We start from the raw sequence: 9,703 nt of genomic DNA on the forward strand, positions 1-9,703 counted from the left end.
ATGGATTTTTTTCTGCTATTTATTTATTTCGAAGAAGTGCCAAAAGTTTCGCTATCTATCCTTGTCCCAATATCAAGTGATACACACTTTAATTGCAAAACCAATTCATTTTAACAAAGTTTATCAAAGTACCATATATTTTTTGATCTTGGGAAATCTCACATGTGAAAATTCTATGGTGCTCCTACTACTAGACATGCATCTTTTGTTGTTTGAGTATAACTAAGTCCAAATCAAAATCTCATAAAAAGAAATCTATTTTATTATCGAGGGAGAATCAGGATGATTCTGGCCCTGACAGCATGTCTACAGTATATGCAGCCTAAGAGTAAGTTTAATTCATCTATAACCAATCTAATAGCTAATTCATATAATAGTTGTTTATTATACTATTAATATATGGTCCCACCTGTCATACACACATTGTGTCTTGAAGTTCGTGCTGCAGTTGGCTACAGATCTGTAGTCTGCTGCTCTTCTCTCTCATCTTTTATCTCAATTAAATATGTTTGTAGCTGACTAATAGTCTGCTATTGTACCTGCTCTAAATACTTAAATACAAGAGTAGGCGATCGATCCGTTGCACATACGCAAGCACATGTTAATGTTTTCTCGCGAGGAGCTCGTACTGATTGATGCACGCGTACTCGTGGACTCTGTTGGTTCATCTGACGTAAAACCGGAAGGAATTCAACCACTGATATGATCCGTATTAACAGCAGATGCCCTATTAGCCCGCCTAGTACTTGCCCCGTGCTCCCCGCTCCCGCCAAGCGAGACCGTTCTGTGATGCGCGTGCGTGACACGTTCCATAGTGGCGGAGCCGGGAGGGGGAGACCCGACTAGGGAGGGCACACTGGAAATGACTTGGACCGCTGCTACTACTTCTCCAACTGATAAAGGATTTTTAAAAAATAAATAAGCTCAGTTCAAATTTGTAATAATTAATATTTAATTGATCACGTTTTAATGATTTATCTTGTTTTATGTGACACAGAGTTGCCATACGCAACACCCTAAACGAATGGTTTGGCTAGAGTTGATGGCGTCTCATAAAATATGACAGATCATTAGCATAGGATTAAGTAAGTATGATCATTATAAATTTTAAAAATAAATTTATTTATTTTTTTAAAAAAACTTCTATATAAATATATTTTAATAAAACATACCGTTTAACAGTATAGAAAACTTGATAATGAAAAAGGAGTAAAGTTGCTCTATCAAACTAGGCGTCAGCCTTAGAGCTTTCACGGTTGGGCTAGTAAGCTAAAGCTAAAGCTAAAATTTGAAAAAAAAAGAAAACCTAATTTTGAAGTTAACTTTAAGATATTTTCAACAAAAAATTTCATCTATAAATTAGTTTCTATTCCTAATAAATCGTTTTGGTTTATTAGAAAATATGAGCAACCGGTAATGCTCAGGACCGAGGAAAACAGCTGCTAGTACGAAGTATCTTGCCACTCAGTATTTTTTAAGTATAGTTTTGACTTTTAAATCGCTAACCGCATATAAACAAAATTTTTACTTATAAATTAATTTGTATTTCTTAATAAACAGTTTTGGCTTATATTAGGTAACGTGGGTAGTAGTATTTGGATCGAGGGAAACAGCTGCTATATACGTGGTATCTTGCTACTCGGTATTCTATTTCGCATCACCGGAGTGGACTCGATCGGCGCCCGGCGAGCGCGAGCGAGTCCAGCACGGCGGAGCCGTCAGCATTGAATGGAAATGCATGCATCTCTCTTCATGACGCAGCTGCAGACCTGCGTCACTAATATCTGGCCCGGTTAGGCGATGGACGAAATTCAGCAGAGCGAGCCAAGCTGTTCCACTACAAAATTCTGTGTACACGGCAAAAATCATCGGCGACACAGGATCTAATGAACGAGCTGCAGTTGCAAGATACTCCTACGAGTACAACCTGTACACATGATGACTTCGACTTCCGTGCCGCGGCGCAAAGCACTTGGATGATTGATGAGGCTATCCTCCACGCAAAAGAAACAGTGGACCAAATCGTGCAAAACGCAACGTCATGTGCGTTGTGCGGACCTGACGCGTGCAGGCGCAGCTGTGCACCGAGGTCAGGTTGGATGGAAGTCGGCTGTACGCCGAGATACGCAGAACCTTTGGCAGTTTGACATGGTTGAACATTGATGGAAAATTTAAGCCCAGCTCTACCTTAATTTTCAGATACGGCAGGTATGAAGATTAGGTGCACCGGCTCATGTTAAGGACTCAGAAAAAGAGAAGGTAAGCAAAGTGTAACGATTCTCGGCAAAACAAGCCTGGAGGGGCAAGCAGTTCCTAAGCACCTTGGAGGTGCGAGATGTACAGAAGAATGGGTTAGAACCACAAATGGAAGTGCGCAACAAGGCACATGGTTCAACAATAAAAACACCATGTACAACATGACAGCCCTATTCCTAAAAATGGGGTCGCAATAGTATCTAACCAAATGGCCTGTTACATTGGGGCCAAGGAACTGACAAAACCGAAGGTTATATTACATCACAACACAGGGCAGCATTGGTAGTACAGGGGGGCGAGGACCGTCCCAGCAGCAGCAGCACACTTCATGAGATTTGGACTTTGGTCGTGCTGTGGGCAAGTCGTGGTAGAACATGTTTCATCTTGATCAATCAAAACTTCATGTTGCTTAGCGCCAAGAGAAAATGTTAAGGCACTCAATATAGTAGTGCTTGGAAACATCACCATCCAGTAGCAACTGTGTCATGAAGATATTGGCTCGTACGGAAAAGAAAGCCATGGATGTTTCAATGCCTCTGAGGCACTAGGTCGCTTCTTTGGGTTTACCTCGAGAAGGTATGCAACAAACTCGATAAAACCTTGGTCAGCCATGGGCAAGCGGTGCCGCAAAGATGTCTTTTTTGGAATCAAGTACTCCAGTCTGTTGCTTTCCTGGGGAACAATGAATTGAAAGGTTAACACAGAAGGGCTAAAGTTTAAGGATAAATCTGCTATAAAATTCAGTTACATCTGTGTGACTGGGAAAACAAAAAAAACATCTATAGAAGAATTCAAACCTGATTTCTTTCGTACAGCATGTGGTTTTTGGTGAAATATTTGTATGTTTCACGTCCCTGTGCAAGCATAGCTTGTTCTATCGAACCAATGATGCCCATCACACGTGCAAGTAAAGTTGCAGGAGAATCATTTTGGAAAAGAACCTGAAGAGCATAGACCATGGTGAATCAAGATGAACTAACATATTCATTCTCTATGTATAACAGTAAATAGATAAATTGCAAACATTGCCTGCTAAGATCAAAAAAGAAAAATCTAAATACACTTGTTAATGAGTTTCATTTTTTTAATCGCCCTAATACTAAAGGATTCTTAATATGATAGAGATCATTCAAAAAGAACACAGGGATATATCATATATGTACAGAAAGACAGATCCCTTTTTTGTTTTAGTAAAGCCATATGGTACTATGAAATATGCATTAACAAAACAGCGACAAGTTCAGTCAAAAAGAAAATAGAAAGCCATGAGATGAAAGGATTTAACAATTAAGTGGTGCAATAACCGGTATGCAGTAACCACTTACATTTCCAGTGCAAAGTTCAGCTAGTATACATCCAAGTGACCACATATCTATCTTTTTGTCATAAGGCAAACCCAAAATAACCTCAGGTGCACGGTAAGATCGTGATTGTACGTATGCACATAGATGATCTGTCTCGAAACAGCTACTGCCAAGGTCAATGACCTTTACTTCACATCTGCTGTAGCTCTTTACCAATATGTTCTCCGGCTTCAGATCACAATGTATAAGACCAAGTCCATGCAAAAACTGCAGTGCCTCCAAACACTGAATAGCTATTGACTGCAGAAAGGGTACGCAAAAGGAAAATCAATTATTGTCACAAAAATTGGTATATTGTGTCCATTTACTGAGAGTAAAAACATTAATCACCATTACTGGATCCTATTAGCTAGCTAGTAATACCTGCAGTCTTGGCATTGTGAAATAGACCTCGCCTCCTGATTCTCTGTTGAACTTTTGAAATTCATACAAATTTGCCTTCAGAAGCTCACAGACTATAAGCAAATGTTCCTGCAAACAAATGCTTCAAATTTGTTATAGGATGTAATGACATAAATTTGAAAGATATCAGACAGTCCTAATACATCAGCTTGAAGAATAGTCTCAGAACATTATTATGTCAGATAGGCTAAACTTGCAGAACTTAAACACACTAACAACAAACAAAAATACAAATAATGCATGCAATAATTGATACCAACCAAACATGGTAGACTTCATTAAAAGATGTAATTGCATAGAGTTCACAAACACTAATGCTTGAGCCAACGAAATAAAGCCATTCTAATGGATCAATCTGTAGAAAAATCTCCTGTCCTGGTTTATATAGAAGGGTCAACTAAGATATGTTAGCCTACACAAAAAGGCCTGGAATAACAGTCAAGAAACTAGGCCAGAAGGTTTATAGTCTTTGTTCAACAGATGAATATTATAATAGTAGTTGGCATTAACCAGAGCAAAGCATACGTATGAAATGTCAAATTATGCTAGTAGCCTAGGAAGCCCTCAAATTAACAGTTTGGGGAAGTATAACAAATGTATAGAAAATGAAAATATCAAATGTACCACAATGCAATGCTAATGAGTGATGTTTCAGTAAACTCGATCATATTGTATATTTATAAATATGTCTTGTGATAAACTAAAAGCTTTATATGGGAACTAAATGACAATAAGAAAGGTTTGAAGGAGCACAAAATATCATATTTACCCGATAATAGAAGTAATCGTACAGACGTAAAAGATGGTACTTGTCAGCAGGGTCATGCTTGTTGACATACTTCAGGAGCTTGATTTCATCAAGGCTCTGGTCAAAAAAATCTTTGTTGTTTTTTATGATTTTAACACACACATCCATTCCTGTGTGTAAATCATGTGCTTGTATAGCTTTACTGAATGCTGCTGAACCCAGATATTCTGTGACATGGTAACGTCCAGCAATGACAGAGTTGAGAACAACATGGAAATTTTTGTCTTCTTCAAAACCAGTTCTGTTATATTGTCAGCAGGATATAATGGAGTTAAAAAATATCGTTAGAGATAAACAAATTAACAAACGCAAACACCAAGCATGATACCAAGTATCATTTTAATACAAATGAACTAATAAAGAAATGCCAAGTAATTAAGGACCAGAAAAAGAGCACCTGTTTTTTCTATGCACAATCTTTAGATTAAAAGTTTCAAATTCTTCTTCCTGGGCCTTTATCTGCCTTACTTGCTCTTGCAATGCTGCTGCTTCCTCATCATCCAATGTGGTTCCAGTGTCCTCTTCTTGAGCGTCGTCTAGCTTGTGATGCCGAGAATTCATTGTGTCATCTATTTCATCATAAGTATTATTCAAAGCAGATGATGCACTTGAATTTCTTGACCTAACAACATCAGAAGCCATTTCATCTCGAGAGCTCCTTAGGGAAGACTCACTATTCTTTTTCCTCCATGTGGCAAGCATATCATCTGATACCATGCCGTTTTGCAAGTCATCAGGATCATTGATGGTATACATATCAACCTTCTTTGACCATAACGGTTTAACATCAGATTCAACATTTTTTCCACTATGCAATGGTGGAGGAAAGGAGAATCCACCGTCAGCATATGATGCACCTGGTGGTAAAACGCCCTTCTGATTATCAATAAAATTCAATTGTTCCTGTTTTGCCCCTTTCGCATTTATTCTTTTCTTTTCTGTTTCCTGCTGAGAATTTCTTTTTCCACTAACACTCAGATTACTTTCATTAAAGTATTCAATATCTCCTTCGCTGCTTCCTCCAATCAGACTTTCACGCACCTCACTGCCAATATCAGCAGCATCACTGCTAATGCCAACACCAATTGACCTAACTGAACCATGCTGATCATCCTCCACAAATGGGTCATCAGGATGAGGACGTTCAGAATCATTAAGGAATTTTCCATTTCCTAACATGCCTAATTCACTATTCTGTGAAACGAAACCCTGCCAGACTGGTTCTGAATGCATCAAATTTAGTTCTTCTGGGTCCAAAAGCTGGCCATCATACTGAGCAATCAAATCATTATCAGGAATTCCATGCCCCATTGGCCCCTCCGAAGTACCTATTTGTGCAATGTTCTTCCCGTGAAAATATTGTTCGCCAGATATGTAAGAATCCTCCTCAACAAATGATTGGTCATCATCATCATCCTTTGTGGGACGATCATGCCGATCAGGCCCACTTGTGTGACCAGTTGCCTTCTCATTGTCACTAGGATAGTCAATTTCATGTGCTAAAAACCAGGTTTCATCCTCAATTGGTTGCCGGGTGTACCCAACATCGTCATCATCATCGTATTCATCAGAATCCCAGTATTCATTTGGATATTCAAGTGAATCATCACCAATTGTTGCAAAGCCCGATACCAAGTCAGAAGTATCCTCTGCAATACCTTGACTGACAGAGAACCAGTTATTACTAATTGTGCGTCTTCCACCTGAATTTGTAAACATATAGTTCAAGGTCAAAAACTTATGTAGCATCAAACATCAGAGAGGCTAAGAATCATGGAAAACAATCTGATATAATTTCACTATTTAAAAGTTTGCATGTCTGTATTATAAAAAGACAAAATTATCAACTGAGAGTTAGAAAAAATCCCATAAAACATTAAAAAGCACATCAATTAGAAAAGGCATAAGCCAACGTCAAATATTCCTTTAGGAAAGCAAGGTCAAAAACACAAACAAAACACTGTGACATTATGCTAAATGTTTCACAGTACACAAGGAAGAACACATCCTGGAATCTACTCAGTGTCCGTGAAACTTCAGTAATGAAAAATCCCATATTTTGCTCACATGAAAATGGCCTCGCAATGCCTACTTCAGTGCCCGATAGAAGTCATCTAATTATGTATCATTCAAATGAAAAGTAATACATGCGCTTCTGCAACTACAGCTACTTGAGTAGAAATAACAAACTCATGATACCAATGCACCCATGATTTTGAAAGGTGAGAAAATATGCTCGCTTTTTTTCTTGATGCAAAACCTGCAACAGAAGGAATCCATAATGCGGACTGCTCGACTGTTGTCGCTATCACCTAATACATATGATGCAGATTACATGTAGATTTAGCCCATTTCAAGTTTTGTCCTACAGAACATATGTCAAAATTCTGGTCTAGAAAACAACCAGGTGACCAGGTCTAGGAGAGTTACCAACATGAAATACAGCTTATAGAAAATCGAATTACTAAAATACAATGGTGTTAGAACAATTATTTACCTAGGCAACAGAACATACAACATTTACAAGTATATTGAAATTCCAAAGAGATACTCAAGTCATGAGACATTTCCAATTCGTAGATTTTTTTTGGAATTTACGCAGAGAAAAAGAACAATTCAACTAGGTCTAAAGCCATTGTATTGTTCCATTTTACACAACAGAAGGAGAAAAAAAAATCATATTCAACACACTATAGCTGTATAGCAGGAGTCAGTACCGCTACTGTTTTTTCTTGCTTCATTCATGCATCCATAGTTCAATTCACTAATAATATGTCAGTTTCATGGGGCGGGTGCACAAGTATGCGGTAGGTTTTACAGATAATTTGATGTAAGATGAGCATGTAAATTCAAAGCAGACTACTGTGGAGCAATGTACCATGTTGCTTAAGGGGAAGGTAGAATATATTTCATCCACCTTGTGTTCTAAGTAAAATATTGTGTTTCCATGTGACCACTAAAAATGTTATCATACCTGATGGTGTTATTTCTTGTCCGATGGGAACATCAAGATAAGACCCAATCATAAAAGCATGGTCAGCACTGGGGTGCTTGGCTCCTGACCCGTTATGGTTGACCTTTTCCTCCCAATTCATATTAACTAGCTTGTCCTCAGACTTGAGCCTCACAGGAGGTAACTTTGGAAGCTCCTCACGTTGATTGTCTCCAATAAGCTGCAGATCGAAGCAACGGTCAGCAACCTGATCTGCGTTCTCCTGGGACTTCCCTGAGTAATACTGCCTGTTCCCCTCATCAAGCTGCCCCTTAGTTGCTTTTCCAACACAGTCCGCATCAATGCTTTTCTTAGCGTCTTTCCTCTCATTTCCATCATGGTGTGCTGTATGGTAACTGGATGATGGATTTTCTGCAGGGAATGGAAGCACTGTCTTAACTGTACATCCATTCAAGAGCTCCTCTTTTTCTGGAACAAGATTTTTATCCCTGGAATGGCCTGGTTCATTTATTTCATTTCTCCCTGTCCCTGCAACATCCACTTTCCCCTTTCCTCTTCCAAAAGAAACCTTTTGCTCAAGCACAGGACCAGGTTGCTCGGTCCCAACACCACGATCTCTCTTCTCAGCTACAACGGCGCCGCGCCGATGTCTTGGCACCTCCTCCGACACCAATAGCTCTGCCAGTTGCTCCATAGTGCTGTTTGCAATGCTAAAATTCCAAGGATACAGATCCCCTGTATTGTTCTCCTGAGCCAGGCCAATCCCCAACCCTTTCCTCCCATCAGACCCATTCGGCAGGCCTCCAACATCAATCTCCTTCACGATAAACTCCCTCGACGAGTCCGCGCTCCTCACCGATGCAGCACCTCTAGGCCCTGCATTGGAACCTGCCTCGGAGCCATCTTGCTCATCGTCCTCCTTGGGCTCCGCTACACGCCTCTGCACCGTCGGCCCGTTGCTCGCATCCCCTCGGCCATTTAGCTCCCCTCGGAGCGCGGCCTCGGCCTTGGCGAAGCGGTTCTTCTGCAGGAACTCCAGCACCAGATCGATGTTCTCCGCCATGGTTCCCTCCAATACCAGCTAACCCAGAGGCCGAACCCCACCGAAATGCTTACCCAAAACCGCCAGACGAGCTAAAAGGTGGCAAACCCCAGCCACGGGGTCAACCGAATCGAAGCTTCAGCAACCTCCCCCCAACTCAGGAGGCCCTCCCAATGCCGCGCCGCAGCCAGCCACAGATCGGCGGCGCGCGCGCGCGCGTATCCCCGCGAATCGAGCCCCGCAGCTCCTCCGAAGCACCACAGGAAGAACCAACCCAACCCCCTTAGCCGAGACGGCGGCGGCCCGGGGAGGCCGAGCAGGCACGGGCCCGACAACCCTCACCACCCGAATCGCGGAAACCCTAGCCGCGCGTCCCCCCAACCCCACGCCGGGGAACCCAGGGGGGGTGAGGGTGGGAAGGGAGGGAGGCCGCGGAGGGGATGAGGAACGGGGGCGCGCGTGGGGCGAGGTCAGCGGGAGGTGGGGCGGGGCAGATCGAGAGCGGGGCGCGGCCGAGCGGATCCGGCGGCGGCGGCGAGGGGGCGGCGGCGGAGGCGGAGGCGGAGGCGGGGAAGCATTTGGAGGCGCGGGGTGCGGGGGATCAGGGCGCGGCCGGCGTGGCTGGGGGCAGCATATTCGCGCAGCTGTGGTGGGGGCGTCGCGTCGCGGCGGTGGTGGTGGTGTGGTAAAACAAACGGAAAGGGTTGAGCCCCAAAAGAAAAAAAAAGTAAAGTAAATGGTTTTTTATTACAATCTGGGATTTTTCCTTTTCTTTCTTTTTTTTTTTCTCACACTATCGTTTGGGCTCGTTTGGTGTTTAGCGCTCGGGCGTCGTGGGGAGTGGGGGATGGATCGACAGTCAGATAAGCTAGGGTACG

The 9,703-nt window shown here is 42.0% G+C and overlaps 1 protein-coding gene across 1 annotated transcript; it reads right to left on the reverse strand.

The window, feature by feature from the left end:
* Positions 1–2,260: 2,260 nt before the first annotated feature.
* Positions 2,261–9,482, reverse strand: LOC4333928 (uncharacterized). The gene is made up of 7 exons (XM_015774856.3): positions 7,805–9,482; positions 5,228–6,533; positions 4,792–5,071; positions 3,984–4,091; positions 3,582–3,860; positions 3,054–3,197; positions 2,261–2,928 (listed from the first exon to the last, which is right to left on the reverse strand). The coding sequence occupies exons 1-7, from the start codon at positions 8,844–8,846 to the stop codon at positions 2,740–2,742; spliced, it is 3,348 nt and encodes a 1,115-aa protein (XP_015630342.1). The 5' UTR covers positions 8,847–9,482; the 3' UTR covers positions 2,261–2,739.
* Positions 9,483–9,703: the final 221 nt, after the last annotated feature.

This window comes from Oryza sativa, chromosome 3, assembly GCF_034140825.1.
Source record: "Oryza sativa Japonica Group chromosome 3, ASM3414082v1".
Classification (NCBI taxonomy): domain Eukaryota; kingdom Viridiplantae; phylum Streptophyta; class Magnoliopsida; order Poales; family Poaceae; genus Oryza; species Oryza sativa.

Coding starts and splice junctions, on each gene's coding strand:
- LOC4333928 (XM_015774856.3), bottom strand. CDS start 8,846: ATGGCGGAGAACATCGATCTGGTGCTGGAGTTCCTGCAGAAGAACCGC. Junction 3,198..3,581: donor CTGAACTTTGCACTGGAAAT/GTAAGTGGTTAC, acceptor TATGCTCTTCAG/GTTCTTTTCCAAAATGATTC. Junction 2,929..3,053: donor TGCTGTACGAAAGAAATCAG/GTTTGAATTCTT, acceptor ATTGTTCCCCAG/GAAAGCAACAGACTGGAGTA.